This window comes from Austrofundulus limnaeus, unplaced genomic scaffold (genome assembly GCF_001266775.1).
Source record: "Austrofundulus limnaeus strain Quisiro unplaced genomic scaffold, Austrofundulus_limnaeus-1.0 Scaffold495, whole genome shotgun sequence".
Taxonomy (NCBI): Eukaryota; Metazoa; Chordata; class Actinopteri; order Cyprinodontiformes; family Rivulidae; genus Austrofundulus; species Austrofundulus limnaeus.
The window spans coordinates 4,686-15,105 of NW_013952897.1; the positions used below are offsets into that span (position 1 = coordinate 4,686).

The 10,420-nt window shown below is 41.4% G+C and overlaps 1 protein-coding gene across 1 annotated transcript in view; it reads right to left on the reverse strand.

The window, feature by feature from the left end:
- LOC106530155 (KN motif and ankyrin repeat domain-containing protein 4) overlaps positions 1 to 10,420 on the reverse strand; it is a gene marked incomplete at its 3' end in the record, with an annotated part of 16,417 nt that overhangs the window by 4,547 nt on the left and 1,450 nt on the right. The window contains 2 exon segments of the mRNA XM_014025737.1: positions 4,186 to 7,581; positions 8,167 to 8,240. Coding sequence (XP_013881191.1) covers positions 4,186 to 7,581; positions 8,167 to 8,185 — 3,415 coding nt within the window.

The window sequence follows — 10,420 nt, forward strand, 5'->3', positions numbered from 1 at the left end:
TTTGGTCCGGACCAAATAGCGGACTTTATTATTTTTTTCCTTTGGTGCAGTTTTCATTCACATTGAGCTTTTTGCAAGCGGACTATAATTTCAAAGTCATTGCTCCCATTGGACAGAATTGATGGGGGCGGGACAGAGCACAAACCTGGAAATAAAGATGCTATTAATACAACTGACTACAAAGAATATCAAGAGCAGCTCCTTCAGTGGTGGTTTTGTGATGATATACTTATAAATTTGGGACGGCGTTGTCAAATGTGTGCCGCAACCTAAAGGAGACAAGATGCTCAGCATTCCCTGACTCACAACGGCTCATTTTTTTTGTAGTGTGATTGTCAGTTAAATTGAGCCTGGAGTATTCTAACGAGAGAGAAAAAAACATACATACAACCAATGCAAGAGGAACAATATAGCTAGAAAATTCTTTATGTGGAGAGAATAAAAAAATATTACTTTCATATTGACAGATACCAGAAAAGCTATATATATATTGCTATATTAAATTAAACAAAGTTTCTTTTGTTTTTTTCAATAAAATCATCCGGATGCAGGCTATACTGTATATGTTTTTCTCATGGTTACATACCCAAGTAAGCATTATRCAAACTCCCTGATAATATACAACCTTGACATTGTCAGGTCTGTTTATGTATGTAACTGGCTAATAATTGATTCTGCATTGGCTYTTTCTGCTGACTCCCCTTGGCGTTAAGCCTAGTACGGATGTCCTAGTTGTGTCTTACAGCAGGCACGGTGCAGTGAATCTATAATGCTTTTCACAAATACAAAGACGTGGCGTTGTGCCARACAACACTCTAAAAAGATCCCGACAAGATGAATGGTGCTTTTAGATCAAGTTTATCTCTCAGCAACAAACGGGGAGAAGCACTGTAAAGAATGGATTTAAAATCGGATTGTCATGTTCTAATACAATAAATGTTTGATAACGTTTAAGAAATACATGATGATTTGAACTTGTCCTTTAGATTGGAGATCCTTTGAGATTTAGATTAAATTTAGTTTTTGTGTGAAAATCCTCAAAGCTTATTTAAAGTTTTATCTAAGTAGAAAAAGTGAGATCTCTTGTGCCGAAGGAATGTTTTTCATTACAGAATCATGTGAAGAAAAACCAGGCTTTTTTTTTTGATGTCCATGATAACCTCAGAAACACTGCCAAGTTTAGAACACATACAGTATAAATACAGACGTGTACACCTCCCTTTAATGCATTCCAGTACACAGTACTCCCAGAACTGAACTAAATGTGAACTTTTTAACATAAAATGTGGTTTGCAGCTCCGGCTCCTGACTAGAAGTGCAACACTCGAGACACCGAGGGAAGAAAAACAGGCGCAATCTGTTTGATGTATGAGTGAGAGACTGCTTGAGTGTCCTCTTGACTCTCGATAAGCATGGGTTATTTTTAATGTATGAATGTGGGTTTTATATAATGTATATAATAATAAAGGAGATTTTGATGTGCCATAGGGAGTCAGAGAACCATATTATTTATCCAAGGTAGGATGTATGTTTTCCTCCTTAGTAACAGCAACCAGTGGTTACTATATTTCAGAAAAACACAGTGTGTATTGCAAAAACGACTGAGTTATGCATGATAAATGGTAAAGCAAATTGTGCCAAGTGACAAACACATAAAAATGTAGWTTTGGAGTGAATTTGACCTGAAGATTAAAAAGGAAACTTTACAGGGGCATGTGCTGGCACAGAAGATTGACTACAATCAATAAARTAAACAAAATGAACAGAGTGATTCACTTCGTAGGACAAAACGCTCTACTTCTGGAGCTCAGTAAGTGAAGATGACRMGAARTCAAAYGGGGCGGCTGTGGTAGAGTGGTTAGGGGAGTYGTCCTGGAAYCGGAAGGTCGCCAGTTYGATCCCYGTCCAGTCGACTCAGTCGTTGTGTCCTTGGGCAAGACACCTTACCCGCCTTGCCTACTGATGGTGGTCMGAGGGTCCGGTGGYGCCTGTGTATGGCAGCCYCRCCTCTGTCAGTGCGYCCCAGGGCAGCTGTGGCTACAATTGTAGTTTGCYATCATCAGTGTGKGAATGTGTGTGTGAATGGGTGAATGTCTGTAGTGYAACGCGCTTTGAGTGTCCTGGATGGATAGAAAGGYGCTATAWAAGTACAGTCCATTTACCATTTACCAAACAAAGTCACTACGAACAACTAATTTTAGCCAAACCAAGGATTATATTCTTTTGTTGTTTATTTATTTTAGCCRGTTATTCTGTAGCCAGTGTGCTAAGTTCTTTGTTACAAAATTTTCTAAGTAAAACAAATAATTGAGATTATTCTCAATTATATCTGACAATCAGCCCTTTAAAATGAAAGCAGAGCACGTTGAAAGAGAGGAAAATGTAGCAAAGAGCCTGAAACCGAACATACAGATGGAGAAAAATAGAGCTGCTTCATGAAAGGAGAAMCTCAGCGTTTCTGTTAGCATCTGAGCTAAAATACACATATAGGCTGTGTCCAAAACAACAGGCCGGGTCCTCCGGAGGACCCAGACTCCCCGGTCTCGGCGGGCCGGGTCCTTGGTAGACCGGGAAGACCGGAAAAAAAGAGGCTGTGAATTTGGACGGTCTAGCCTCCCTTTTTACCCCGGCGTACGTCTTGTCACCTAGCAACTGTGACGACGCTAAACAAGCTAACTTAAATCAAAACTAGAAAATTATCAATACATTAGCATTATTAACATCACAAAACTATAAAATTAACATAAGTATCATTTGAAGAACTAATTGACCCGCTGTAGGTGCATGTTTATTTCACGTTTTTATGATGAAAAAATAATATGTAAAAACATGTCCATACAAATGATAAAAGTATTAGAATTACAACCGCTAATTTTTTAAATTTTTATTTCACCATATTTTTATTTAAAATGTATTCTTTTCTCTCGCTTCATCCGCCATTACTAGCATAAAAAAAATCTCCGGTCGGGCCGCAATGCATTATGGGATATGCTGGGCCGGGAAAGATCCATCGGACCTGTCCTTCGATTCGGGCCAAAGGAAGGACGTATTTGTYGGACGCATCGGAGGAGTCTTCGGTTTTGGACGTCCTTCGTCGCGGCGCTGTGACGTATGCGGCCGACAAATTCGACCTTCGGAGGACCCGTCCTGCCGTTTTGGACACAGCCATAGAGTATATAGATATAGGCTGTGTCCAAAATGGTAGGCTGGGTCCTCTGGAGGACCCGGCCTACCCGGTCGAGGTGGGCTGGGTCCTTGGTAGACCGGGAGGTCTAACTACTACTAATATATATATACTGTATATATATTTTAGCTAAAACTATATCACCATGTTAGCTTAGGTGCTAACGTGAAAGCTAACGGGGCTAAGCTGAGGCTCTCCTTTCATGAAGCAGCCCTGTTGTCCTCTATCCGTATTTCCATTTTCAAGCTGTCATTTCTACCTTCTCCTCTCTGTCAACCTTCAGGGYGGATAGAGCTCGTAGCCTTGCACCATCGGAAAACCTAGCAAACACCATTATTTATCATTCTGGTATGCTTTGTGATGTTAATAAGTTGTTGCTGTCCATGTGTCAACATAAAGTAATTTAAATAAATTATAAAAACTACAGTATTTTACAGTCTTTGTGAATGATCTAGTCTGGATTCCCTTTAGTACTTGGTTTGTCAGCATGTATTTTAGCTTCTTGTTAAATGAATAAAGCCTTTGTGATTTCAAGTTCCTCTTGTAACCATTATAAATGCTTGTTGTTTTTTTTTTTTATTTGTTCATAAGAGCGCCTTACATCACTGGGAAAATTGCTGTTATGCAGTAATGTGATCTCTCATTAGAAAATGGCCTGTCTTAACAATGAGACTACTTCTCAATAAATTACCTTCATAAATAAAAGCTAAAAAAACACAAATTGGCACAGCAGAAATGTAAAAAACAAAACAGTCAAATCATTCTGAGAATGCTCTGCTGCATCATCGGCCTATAGAGAGTAAAATATTACTCCATGTACGTATTAATACTTCTCCTTAATGGGAGCTCATAGGGGATATGTTGTAATTAGGCAGCGTGGCTAAGGCAGCTGCAGAGCTTTGTGAATGGATAATGTCTGGAATATGTGAGAGGAAGAGATTTAGCTCATTGTTGCAAGCAGATAAGCAGCTTTCTGATGGTCAGATCCAACAMATGCCTACCTTGTTCTTGCTGTTTGCTCGCTGCAGCTGCTTTCTGTGCTGGAGAGTAGAAGGCAGACAGAACACTGAGGGAGCTGACCAGTTGACTCTGAATAGAACTCATTTTGGAAGCTCCAGGCTTGCCCGCTTGTTTTGTTGTTGTTGTTGCTGCTGGGGCTGTTTTGCCTGCGGGCTTGGCCGAGGTCCCCTTTCCAGCCTCTGTCTTTTTAGTTGTCGTCTGTTTCTGTGCGCTGGGGCTTTCCTGTTGAGTGGCCATCTGTTGAGCTCCAGAGCTGCTCCCCAGCTGTGCCCACTGCTCCCCAAGAAGCCCTGTTAATCGAGTTACAACTTGTCCCAAGGCTGCAGGGGACGTCGGTGATTCGCTGGAGCCTCTGCGGGCAGATTGAGACTCGCTGGATTCTCGTCGCAAAGCTTTTGCTTCACTTGAACCTCGACGCTGAGTAGCTTCACCGGAGCCCCTTCGAAGYGATTGTGTCTCACTGGCATCTTTCTGAGATGGCGGAACCTCACTGGAGCTTCTGCGTGAACTCTGAGGTTGAGGGTGAGCATCACTTGACACCTGGTGAGTGGGACGAGTTTTTGTTTCTCCTGGTTCACGACTGTGTGATACGCTGGATCCCTTGTGAGATATTTTGAGCTCTTTTGAGTCCCGACGAGACGCAGTTTGAGACTTAGAATGGGCTTGAATTGATTTGGGTCTTACTTGGACTTCACCGGAGCTTGGGGAAGGGCTTTGAGTATYAGCCTTGGGTTGTGCGGGAGACTGTTTCTCAAGTGACTCCTCAGGCAACTTCTTAACTTGGCTATGGTCTTCAACACGAGGCACAGATGGTGTTTTATGTTTTTCCTGCGATTCGGAGCTCGGTACTAAAGACTGAGCCTCCGGCTGGGTTGCAGTCTGAGTCTTTGTCGGGGTCTGCTGAGCTTGAGTTTCACTGGATCCCCTACGAGGGCGCACAGGTGCTGCCTGCGGTTGAGGAGGTGATGGCTGTGCTTGCTCTGCTGAAGGCTTCCGACCTCTCAGCGGTCTAACAGGAGCGGCTGTTTTTACAACTGAACTCTCTTCTGTTCCTACGACACTGTCAGTGATCACATTGTTTTTGACTGGTTTACATGCAATTTTTTCTTTTTCTTTGTCCTTTTTTTCTGATGTCTCCACAACAACCTTCTCGGGTTCAACCATTTGCACACTCTTTGAGGGATGAGTTTCTTTTACTTCTGAGTCCTTTTGGGTAGTACTGACTTCAATTTTATTATCCACTGTTACAGAAACTGGACTGGAAACCACGTTGGTCAGTTCTWCAACAGCTGAATCTAAAGTTTTGTCTTCAGCAACTGTAAGTGATTTATCTGTAGAAMCTTCCACGATAATACTTTCATCATCTCTTTGAATGGCTTCCTCTGTTCTTGTGTCTTCTGTTGTGTCACTGACCATAGTACCTACCTCATCTCTTTGGCTTTTTTCATTATCCCTCTCTTGACTGTCTGTTGCCGCATCCCTGCTTGGATTGTTGGAATGTTGTCTTTCTGTCTCTGTTTCTGTTTGCTGGTCTGTCCTCTGTGCTACCTCTGTCTCTGTGACCCTGTCCACAGTGTTCACCCTTTCAGTTTCTGTTTCTCGGTCTACACTGCTGGCCCTCAGTCTGTGTGGATGGTCTGTTACTGTCTCTCCCTCTGTTTCCGTCACTTGGTTCACTCTTTCAGCAACAGGCGTCTCAGTCGTCTGATCCTGAGTGATAATGCTCTCCGTTACCGTGCCCCGTTCCATGCTGTTGGCTCTGTGTCGAGGTGGAATCACCTCTGTTCTCTCTGCCTCTATCTCTGTTTCTTGGTCCTGTAGGTCCATTTTACTCGTCACTGTTCCTTGATCTATACTTCCAGCTCTTGGTTTGGGTACAACCACTTCAATACATATTGTATCTGTATCTGTCCCCTGATCTACAGTAGCGGGTGAYTCTGTCTCTTTGCTTTGATTGGTGAAATTAATATTTTCTGTGACTGTGCCCTTATCAATRCTTTCTCTTCTTGGCTGCCCTATTTGGGTGGTACAAATTTCCACTCTCATCCCTTCACTTAGTTGTAAAATTCTATCCTCTTTTGCTTTGTTCTCTTTCATTTGTTCTTTCAAAAGACCATTTGTTTTCTCGAGCTCTTGGCTCGCCTGAGTAAGTTTTGTCTCCAGTACTACGAGCTTCTCCTGCAGCTTCTGCATTCCGTTTTGGTCCTCAAAGCGTCCTTCTTTTGCCACATTACTATCTTGACTACTGCTAATCTCTTTTTCTTTTCTAATTACCTTAAGTGATACTAATTTCTGTTCTTCACTTTCCTTTGATAGGTTTTCCACTGCATGTTCCAGTTGCCTTTTGGGGGTTTCTTTTTGTTTGTCTAATTTGTCTGATGGTASAGTTTGTTTCTGTGATATGGAAGTCTGCCTCTCCTCTGGTAACGCTTTAGTTCTCTCTGTCCCACCTTCTCTCTCTTTTGTTTTTACTAGCACRCTCTCAGAAACTGAAACTCCAGTGGGCTGTGTTGCCACCTGGGAATGACTTCTTGACCCTGTGTCATCAGCTGTTTCTACTGCAGAGGATGATGCAGAAACCTGCACTTGGGAATGAGCTTGTAACTGAAGCAACAATTTCTCACGTTCCTCCCTCAAAGAGCAGATCTGAGCCTTTAATTCTGGGATAGTTTTGACCTGTTCTTCTAGCTCTCTGACTCTCTTCAAAGCCACCGTAATCTGCTGGTGAAGACCTGCCCGATCTTGTGGAAGACACCGTCTTTCGATTATGTCTGGTGAAGCACGGAACACRTTCTCCGTTGAGCCATTTTCTGGTGTGGGCACACTGCAGTCAGGGCTGCTGGAATCTGAGCCTTTGCGCTGCTGAAGGGTGATGGGCATGCTCGAGGCTCTTAGGAGATTTGGACGACTTTGAGTTGAAGCAGGTTTGTCTTCAACACCTTGAGGCCCTGTCCCTGTTTCATCTCTAGATTTAGTGGAAGCATATCCAGTTCCGTGACTAGTTGTCCCTCTGCTGCTATGGCYGGGAATTCCTCCCTCACTTGCCCGGAAGTCAAAGATTTGCTGGACCTCCATCACACGTGATTTAGGCTTTGGCCCTAAGGTGGATGTCCCAGACCATGTGCTGTCCATTTCCCTAAGGGGTGCCCTGACACCATGGCCAGGGAGACTGAAATTTCTTGGCAGAGTGCTGAATTTGGCTGGGCCCTTTACCCTGCGCTGGATGTGGACCCTTTTGATTGTATTCCCTTTTTCGATRTCATCGACATATTTGAGGAAGTCAAGATCCAGGTGGAAGCCATAGGGTGTCTCCACTGAATAGGGTAATTGCTTCCTCTGAACACCGCCCTCACTGGCCTTGGTCTGAAAGCCATTGGCTGTAATGAATAAACATGAATAAAATGTTATACAAAATAAAATATGTCTGTGTTTTACCCCAAAATTTYACTGATTAATACAATAATTGGCATTCAATATGCTGAATCAATTCAAATTTGAGAGTGAAATGTAATTAGTCAAAGATGAACAAATTATGCTTTACTATCAGCATCATGGTTGCTTTCCACTCATATAGTTAGGCTGCAATGTGTTGAACCAAGGCTCTTTTGTATGTAAAGCCATATCACTTACTGGGAAATAATTATCATGCAGCGATTGTGCCAAAACAAATGAGTCACCATGTAAAATATGGCTCGTGTTGTGCCAGCTTAGGCATACAGTATGAGACAAGGGGTGTTTATCACCTGAAGGGGAAAAAAAGCCTTTGGCTGCCGTTAGGCACACACATAATAATCAGGCTAAATGTTTTACCTTTTGTGCTGTATAATAGCTGCATAATGAAGCAAAATAGAATTGGGCATGACTAATTATGGGTGTTACAGTTGGGGAAATAAGATGTGAAAAGCGGCGCGTGTTAGAAACAAGGGCATTGTTTGTTTTACCACAATCTTAGCGGCACTCACCACTTTTCTTGTCCATCATGAGATGCAGAGTTCTCAGTCATGTACTTGTGTTTTGTACAGTTGAAGCTGGCAGCCTGGAGAAAATAGAACATACAGAAAAGGGCTATCATTCATAAAAAATAATAATTAGGAAAATAATAGATGGGTGAAATTATTGGTATCAGAAAATGCTTTGAAAAAGTTTAAATATTATCATATCTAAAATGTTCAGTGCAGCATTCTCCCATGGTCCAATTTAATTTAATAAAACTAGTTCTTGGCCGGCACATGGAAGAAGGCCATTTGGTGTCACTTTGTATTATTTGTTCTAAATGAAAGAGCCAAGAAACCAAAGCTGTAAACTGCAAGGTAGAAGTATGGAAAATAAAAAGCAGTTCAAAATGTGAAGTAAAAACTTTTAGAGGCTTAAGTAAAGCTCAAAACTCATAACAATAAAAATCCAAGCAATGTGCCAATCTTTGAATAAGCTGCGAAGTTCAAATCCATTTCAAATGAGAGAGTAATCCCTTAAACCCAAATGTCATTTCTAAAAGAATTTAGAAAATAGGCAAACAATATTTTTCTATTCAAGTTTGTATAACAGGTGGAAAAAAGATTGTTGATGACATAGTGCTAAAACAATTGTAGGCTGTACTTTAAATAAATCTGGAGTTTAGTCTTCATGAGGCAGAAATTACAGTGGAAGTTTGTTATTTTACTGAATATGATTCAGAATTTTTTTTTTTATAAAACATATATTAAAATACAACAGAAATACTTCCAGTCATCTTTTCRCTCGTAATGTATTTACTTTAGATTACTGTTAATAGTAAAGCTGATGCAATTACAATATTATTAACTTTTTCCTTGGTGGTATTTTTCAGTTTCCAATCTTTTCTTTCTTTCATAATCACATTTTTTTTGGTTACTCAAACAAGATAGAAGTCTTGCAGAGAAGCAGAAAATACCCCTTTGATTTAATAAAGCAAGAAAAAAATGCAACTCCCTTCTTCTGACAACTGACAGTCACAAAAAAAACCTTGCATTTCCTCTGGCAGTTCAGATATTTCTTCTTGTATCTAATGAGGTTTTCAGATGATCCTGCATCAAAGTATATTTCCAAAACCCACAAATATATGACAGAGCCTTTCTTCTCATCAACTTCAAGAGCAAAACTACGTTCACCAAAACACATTTTTGGGACAGTTTGTGTGTTTGTCCCACACAAACTGGGATTATCTGCAATAATTTGTTTGAAGGAAGTGCACGTTCCTTGCCAAGAAGAAAGCCGTGTTGTGTGGTGCTGAGTGGTAACATACTGCAAGGCAAGCATTATACGAGCTGGCAATGTAATCAATCAAGATGACAGACAGTTCACCCTGGGACCGTAACAGGAAATGTGACAAGCACTATTTGGCCCCTGTTCAGCCTTCACAGATTGAGCCTTATTAATGGGAAAAAATAGGTGACCTGAGGCAGAACTGTTGTCTCTGTTACAGATGAACAGATAAACACACACAAGGAAACACACACACACACACGCACGCACACATCAGCTGATTGATGAGATCWGACAATGTCTGATTGCTACAATGGCAACCACTCTTCAATCGTGTGATCCAGGAGTGAGAGGAGCTAAGGTATTTCCTGACTCCTCATAATGTTTAATGCAACAACAATCGTCTCGCAGTCCTTAAGGTTTAATTAGGAGATTTTTAAAAAGGAAAGGAATGTTGTAGTAAGTAACTGCTGAGTGAAGTACAGGGTGACCCAACTGGCAATTAAAAACAGTGGGGCAGGAAGCACAAAATCTTTAATTAGACTGATACTTACGAGAGACAGACAGAGAAGGGAGAGAGGAGGGAAGTCAGAAAGATACATTGAAATCTAAAAAAGGAGAGAGGAAAGCTATAGAAAATAAAGCTATATGGACATGACGAGAAGGAATCTGCAAGTTACAAAGTCCAAAATTCACATCATAAGTGGGTGATTTTTCTAATCAGTAATTCTTTTTCTGAACAACCTGAAACATCCAATTTATAGTCCAGCACTCTATTTGATCACATCACCATGAAACAGCTTTGCTGACGTCAGCGGTTTCCATCCATCCATCCATCCATCCATCCATCCATCCATCCATCCATCTAGTCATCCATCCATCCATCCAGTCATCCATCCATCCAGTCATCCATCCATCCATCCATCCAATCATCCGTCTGTCTGTCTGTCTGTCTGTCTGTCTGTCTGTCTGTCTGTCTGTCTGTCTGTCTGTCTG